This window comes from Cololabis saira, chromosome 19, assembly GCF_033807715.1.
Source record: "Cololabis saira isolate AMF1-May2022 chromosome 19, fColSai1.1, whole genome shotgun sequence".
NCBI classification, from domain to species: Eukaryota; Metazoa; Chordata; class Actinopteri; order Beloniformes; family Belonidae; genus Cololabis; species Cololabis saira.
This window is the reverse complement of record NC_084605.1, coordinates 4,622,930-4,630,567: the sequence shown is the minus strand read 5'-3', so window position 1 is coordinate 4,630,567 and position 7,638 is coordinate 4,622,930. Positions and strand designations below refer to the sequence as shown.

The following is a 7,638-nucleotide window of genomic DNA, read 5'->3' as shown; positions in this document are numbered from 1 at the left end:
CATATTTGTTTTTTGTGTTTTTGGTCCAATATGGCTCTAAAACATTTTGGGTTGCTGATTCCTGTTCTAAAATGATGGTTATTTTAGAAGAGAGAAAGCAGCAATAAATAAATAAATAATTCAATAAATTCGTTGATTAATGAATTAATAACTCAATTAATTCATTAATCAACGTTTTTGCGCAGATTTCTTCTTATATGTGGGTGTGTTAATGTGTGCAGCAATAAATAAATAAACAAATAATACATAAATAGGATAAATAAAAAAAATAAGGAAAAATGATAAATAAATAATAATTATTTCCAACCTTTTTTATTTTTGTTTTAATCCATCAAAATATATATATATATATATATATATATATATATATATATATATATATATATATATATATATGTGTGTGTGTTTCAAGTTAACAATGTCAAGTTTTTATTAGCATAACTATTTCCACACTCATCAATCAGCGTCTGTATTCATGTATTCATGTATTCATGTATTCATTCATTCACCAGGTTGTTGTTCATCATCTAAGAAGCAGATCTTTCTCTTTTTGCTCCGCTGATCCGGATTTATCCTCGTCTGCTGCCAGGAATCCTCTCCGTTTGTTTTCCTGCCAACACCTGCGTCTCCCTGCTCTCCGCTGGTCCCTCGTCAGCCTAAACTCACTTCCTGCTCGGCGGTTTAACCTCTGACCTCTGACCTGCAGCGCTGGACAGAGGTGGTAGTAACGAGCTACATTTACTCCGTTACATTTACTTGAGTAAGTTTTAGGGAAATGTTGTACTTTTAGGAGTAGTTTTGGATCATATACTTTTTACTTTTACTTGAGTAGATTTGTGAAGAAGAAACTGTTCCTCTTACTCCGCTACATTAGGCTACGTTGAGCTGTTACTTTTCTTTTATCTCTTTTATCCACGTACGCGTCAATCTCATGACATCACTGAGTGATTCTTTGGGAAAAATGTTTGTTTTTGCATGTTTTGTCACATTTACACAGACTCAAACACACACAGAGTTTCTATGAGTTCATGTTTGTTCTAGTTCTGCTGGTTAAAAAAGAAAAGTACAAAGGCTGGAAATTTTGTGTTACTTGTGCTTAATTTATTTTTTATTCTGTTATTATTATATTTATTTTATTTATTAAAGTACTTGAATTTACTTTAAGATTATTTTAATTTAAGCTATTTTTTATTAATTTTAATTTATTTTATTGATTTAATTTGCCTGAAGATGATTATTTTGTACTTTTGTCTGTTTGAATGGTTGTGTTAAAAAAATAAATCAGACGTTACTCAACAGTTACTCAGTACTTGAGTAGTTTTTTCACCAAGTACTTTTTTACTTTTACTCAAGTAATTATTTGGATGACTACTTTTTACTTCTACTTGAGTCATATTATTCTGAAGTAACAGTACTTTTACTTGAGTACAATATTTGGCTCCTCTACCCACCTCTGATTAAATCTAGATATAAATGTTAAATCTAGATATATATAGACAGTACTGGAGTTGAGGGGGGATGGCATCCCCCCTGAAATAAAAACGGTCCAAATCATCCCCCCTGTAAAACTGCCATCCCTCCTTTCCATCCCTTATGTCATTTCATCAATGAATGTGGTTTTACTGCTATTTCAACATTTAGAGTCATCACCAGAAAAATAACTTATTTGACCATTTTTACCCGTTTCAAGTAAATTTTCACTTGAAATAAGTAGAAAAATCTGCCAGTGGGACAAGATTTATCTTCTCATTACAAGCAAAAAAATCTTGTTCCACTGGCAGATTTTTCTACTTATTTTAAGGAAAAATCTACTTGAAACAGGTGAAAATTGTTGTTTTTTCCAGTGATGACTCTTGTTTTTAGTGTAATGAGATTTTTTTTTTACTAAAATGAGACATTTTAACTAGAAATAAGACAAATATTCTTGTTAAGATTGTGAGTTTTTGCAGTGATCCATGTTACTTATCCTGTGAAGGACAGAGTCATATTGATAAGTTCAGAAAAGTGTTTTTTATTGTTGTGTTTTGATGTATTTGATGTAAGCCCAGTGGATATTTAAAGCTTACAGAAGGCTGCATTTAACTGCTGCTATGTCATTCCTGCAGTATTTCTGCAGGTGTTTTGGTCACTGCTATTATTTGTAATATATTATATTATTTGTAATCAGCACAAATTATCTGTCCCCATATGATCAAATCCACCATCCCCCCTGATTGTTTTTTACAACTCGAGTACTGTATATAGACATGTTAAATCTAGATATAGATGTTAAATCTAGATATAAATGTTAAATTTAAACTCCTCTCCATTAGGGGCCAGTATCGGCCCCTAAAGGCTGATTTATGGTTCTGCGTTACACCAACGCAGAGCTTATGGCGTACGGTACGCGTACCTACGCCGTAAGCTCTGCGTCAATTTAACGCAGAACCATAAATCAGGCTTAAAGCGGGAGAAGAAGACGTGAACGCGCCTGTAAACAGTCTGATGTCTGATGGAAATAAAATCAACTTCCTTCACCAGAAACAGCAGGAATATCCAGCTGATCTTTTTAAAACTCCATGGATCGGAACATGAAGGGAATTTCTCTTCATCAACACCAGACTGAAAACCTGCAGAACCAACTGGACCGAACCGGTGAGAATAATCACATTTATGATGATGCAAAGGCTCACTTTCTTTTTTAAATATATGGTGATTAATCTGAATTGATGATCGAATAACAAATCTCGGTTTGGTTAATAATAATAATGTAATAACTAGCGGGAGAAGAGAAAGCCGGAACGTTCGAGTCGCGTTGTGTCACCCGGACGGTTTCGACGGCGCACACAACAAACTCGTCCTCGCCTCGATTAAAACCAGATTATTGACAGAAACAGACACCGAATAAAATTATTTTTGGAATTAAAAATAAAACATGTGTAAAATGTGTTTTTATTAAGTTCAGTTTGTGGAGAAAGATGTTTTTGTCGAGCAGATGGAACTAAAACTGTCGGACAGATGACGTCATGAATCCCGGTGTTCTGTCGATTTCTGCTACCCTGTCAAAAAATGCTCCCTAATGGTTTTCTACCTTTGCAGAGCTACAATTTTACTGTTTTTACTCCCTAAACCACTTCCTTGTCTCTTGCCAGGCCGTCATTGTAAATAAGAATGTTCTTAATGACCTGCCTGGTTAAATAAATGCGAATGACTGAATGAATATCAAATAAAGCGCTAGAATTGTAGTTTTTTTTCCTTTTATCTCTTCATGTAATGCAATTCATGTCATGGGTAGTTGTATTTTGAAGAATCAATACTCAACATCCCATATTATCCATTTTACATCGTGCAAGAAATGATGGACATGAAAATCAAACTTTGCAGAACCACAGAGTAGCATTTCTCGGCAGGGAGCAGAAATTGGCAGAACACCGGCTGGAGGAAATGATGGGCCATAAACTCACAATATTATGATGCATTTGATGAGGATAACCATTTATGACCATTTATCCACCGTCATTACATCGGGGTGTTAATCAGCTCCCAGAATGCTGATAGAACTGCTTTCAGAAACATCGTGGGGCAGAATTACCAAACAGATCCAGGGAGGAAACAGAGACGGATGAAATTAGTTTTAGTTTTTCCCACATTCCGTTTTAATTTTTTGGGTTTTTAATTTTTGAGAATTTGGTTTTTCAGCATTTTTTTGCAAATGTAACCGCAAGACAGTATATAAAGTAATGAAATATAGGCAATTTATGCAATTATAACTGAAAACTTTAATGTTTTCATACCTTTAAACATATTTAAAGGCAAAAAAATGGCACCAGTTATTCTCGTGTCCAACAAAACATTGCTTTTTTGGGCATAAACAAAAAAAATACCAAAAGTTGTAATGTAATTATTAGACATACGAATCGATTTTTAGGAATTAATATGAGAATTGATTTAGAATCGGAAAATGTGTGTGTGTGTGTGTGTGTGTGTGTGTGTGTGTGTGTGTGTGTGTGTGTGTGTGTGTGTGTGTGTTATATATGTATACACAGATATATATAGATATCTTTTGTTTTTTGTCTAGACAAATTAAATGTATTTTGATTATAATGAAATAGAGTTTAGGGGGTAGGATTTAATACGTTTTTACTTCTTCCTACTCCTTTTCCAGCATGTTAATGATGATGGATGCATGTTTTTACTTATATTTTTGTCCTCTTGTTTTATTATTTACATTTATTGATTATTATTGTTTTGTTTTCATGTTTGAAATAAAATTTCATTTCAATTGAATGTATGTTTGCGTTTCAGCCCTTCCTGCCGACGTCCAGCGGGTTCTGGTGGTGAAGGAAGAGGTTCCGCTTGAATGGAGCTCCAGCGCGGATCAAACCGATCAACCGGAACCAGAAACGCTCCGGATAAAGGAAGAAGAAGAAGAATTCCGGATCGGTCCGGAGGGAAATAACGGTCCGGAGGAGACCGACGTCAGCGAAGAGGAACTCCGCTCGCCTCAGGTTCATCGCTTCAAAACAAAACTTTATTGAAAATATACAAACTCTCAAAGAAGATAATGGACAAATATCAATTTAATGCAATATGAAAAGAAAGGGGGATTCTTGTAAGGAATACAAAAAAAACAAAAAACAAGGCGCTCTAACAATTAAAAGGTGCATATGAATCACAAAATAAATTAAAGCTGCAAGCAGCGATGAACGGGCCCTCCACCCTTGTGCACGTTCAGGCTGCAGTGGAAGCTTGTATGACTTCATGTAGATTCTTCAGACCTGGACATTTAGCGAATGACTCTCTATATCAAATCATTCAAAAGTTATGGCAGTAAATAGGGACTATCAAATATTGACCAATTAGAAGAAGGGGCGGGGCTAATTCAGGCCAATGAAGGTCAAGGACTCAATACCGAGTCTGATGACACCACCCACATGTCTTTATGTCAAACCATTCAAAAGTTATGGCAGAGAAAAGTTTTCTAGGGGGCGCTGTTGAGCCGTTAGGCCACGCCCATTAATGCAAACCATGAAATATCAAATTTATCACCAGGCCTGGCTTGGTGCAAAATTTGGTGACTTTTGGGGAACTATCAAATATGGACCAATCAGATGAAGGGTGGGCGCGCTTTTTGGCGTCTAGCGTCGCCACGGTAACGCTTTTGACTGAGAAAAGTAATGCGCGTTGTCGCAGGATGGAGACGCAAATTTTGATGTATAACACACCTGGGTGCACGTTACGGTTCGGGCCGTATTGAGTGCCAAAGGAATGGCATAAATTGCGCCAAAATTATACGATTACCGTATTGTCCCGAATATAAGACGACCCTGATTATAAGACGACCTCTTTTTCAAGACTCAAGTTTGAAGAAAGACTTTTTGAACACCAAATTCAATTTTTATACAGAAAATAATGACAGTATATCTGAAACAAATGATTATAACAATATATTGGAGAGAAAAAGCCTGTTATTTTGACTATTTGAAATCATTATCTTGACGTTTGCATCATAATTTCTCCTCAGCTGCCGGTTCACCTGCCGAACTTCCACAAACTTTTCTCCAGATTGTCGCTACATTTCTCCACTTTCTGTTATCTCTTCTCTTATTTTATTCTCTTTTCTTTCTTATACTATTTTTTATTTTTCTTCTTCGTGACAGACCCCTGTCCCAAAGAAGAAAAATAAAAAATGGCTTTGACCTGGGGAGTTTAGTTCAGCATTGGCTTTAAAGATATCTGGCGCCATCTAGCGTTGTAAATGGGTATAACGTCTAGACCCCGAATGTAAGACGACCCCCACTTTTTCAGTCTTATTTCAATGCAATAAACCCCGTCTTATATTCGGGACAATACGGTAATTAGAAATGTTCAAAATGGCCGACTTCCTGTTGGGTTTCGGCCATGGCGCCAAGAGACTTTTTTTTAAGTTGCGACATGATACAGATGTGTATGTGATTTTCGTGCATGTACGTCAAACCGTATTGTAGGGCTTGAGACACAAAGTTTTCTAGGGGGCGCTGTTGAGCCATTTTGCCACGCTCATTAATGCAAACCATTAAATATCACATTTTTCGCCAGGCCAGGACCCAGCGGGATGACCAGGGGGGGGGGGGGGGGGGGGGCGGACGCAGGCCAGCACGCGGCTCCGGCCTGCAAACATGCACAAAAGAGAAAAAAGGGGGGCCGGCACAAGAAACTACAGGGACGATGGAGGAAAAACGATAACTATGAGATATTCCATCCATCCATTATCTATACCCGCTTTATCCTTTTCAGGGTCACGGGGGTCTGCTGGAGTCTATCCCAGCTCATTTCAGGCGAAAGGCAGGGGTTACACCCTGGACAGGTCACCAGTCCATCGCAGGGGGTATGAGATACTTATAATCCACCGCCCAGTGGATCATGTCGGTGCCCCCTGCAGCATAAGCCTATAGCAGCATATCTACCACCAAGCTATATTTGAGACTAACTATTATAGTCTTGTTCTATAGCTGCAACTATGACTACTGACTCCAACACACTAGAGTTTACACTACCTAGAGATTTACCAACACCAGCTAGAGGTTTACTAAACACTAACTATAGGCTTTACTAAACAGAAAGGTTTTAAGTTTAGTTTTAAAGGTGGAGGTGGTGTCAGCCTCCTTCCTGATTGGGAGTTGGTTCCATAGTAATGGTGCCTGATAGCAGAACGCCCGCCCTCCAAATCTACATTTAGATACTCTAGGAACTACGAGTAAACTTGCACTCTGAGAACGGAGAGCTCTGCCAGGAACATAAGGCACTATCAGGTCTTGTAAATACTGCGGAGCTAAGCCGTTTTGGGCTTCATATGCAAGTAATAAAATTTTAAATTGGATTCTGAATTTTACAGGTAGCCAATGGAGCGATGCTAACACTGGAGAGACGTGGTCTCTCCTGCTGATTCCTGTCAGTACTCGTGCTGCTGCATTTTGGATCAGCTGGAGCCTATTCAGCAAATTACTTGGACATCCTGCTAATAACACATTACAGTAATCCAGTCTAGAAGATACAAACGCATGAACTAGTTTTTCTGCATAACTCTGCAAGAGGATTTTCCTTATCTTTATATTTTATATGTATTTATATGTATTTATGTGGGTTCGTGTAATGATGGTATTTTTCAAAACGTAGAGGGGGAAATATCCGTTTTTGTAAATACCCGGCTATGTGGAAACGTGGCCTGAGACAAAGGACATTGACAAAACAAATGATCCAGTGTTTCTTCATCCTTTTTGCAGAGGGTCAAAACAGAAGACGGCAGCAGCTCGGATGTGAAACCAGAGGTTGACGAGGTTGAAGGACCAGATCTCGTCTGGAACCCGTATCTAACCGCCGATCTGCAGATCCGAACGGTTGAAAAGAACTCCCAATCCTCCGGGACGGACGCCAGCGACGATGACTGGCAGGAGCCGCTGTCCGGTCTCGGACCCGAAGGGAGTGTAACGTTATCCGGAGGCACCGGAGAGAAACAGTTCCACTGCGGAATCTGCGGCAAAATATTCAAGCACCGGTACGAGCTGAAGAGACACATGATCGTCCACACGGGCGAGAAACCGTACGGCTGCCGCGTCTGCGGCAAGAGATTCTCCAACCAGGGGAATGTGAAGCGACACATGAGCTTCCACACCGGGGGGA

General features: G+C 38.5%; 1 protein-coding gene across 1 annotated transcript in view; it reads left to right on the top strand.

Annotated features, from left to right (window-relative positions):
* Positions 1-2,525: 2,525 nt before the first annotated feature.
* LOC133419750 (zinc finger protein 540-like) overlaps positions 2,526-7,638 on the top strand; it is a 5,508-nt gene continuing 395 nt past the window's right edge. The window contains exons 1-3 of the mRNA XM_061709163.1: positions 2,526-2,634; positions 4,285-4,487; positions 7,242-7,638. The exon at positions 7,242-7,638 is cut by the window's right edge and continues 395 nt beyond it. Coding sequence (XP_061565147.1) covers positions 2,559-2,634; positions 4,285-4,487; positions 7,242-7,638 — 676 coding nt within the window. The 5' untranslated portion in view covers positions 2,526-2,558. The remainder of the gene's footprint in view (positions 2,635-4,284; positions 4,488-7,241) is intronic.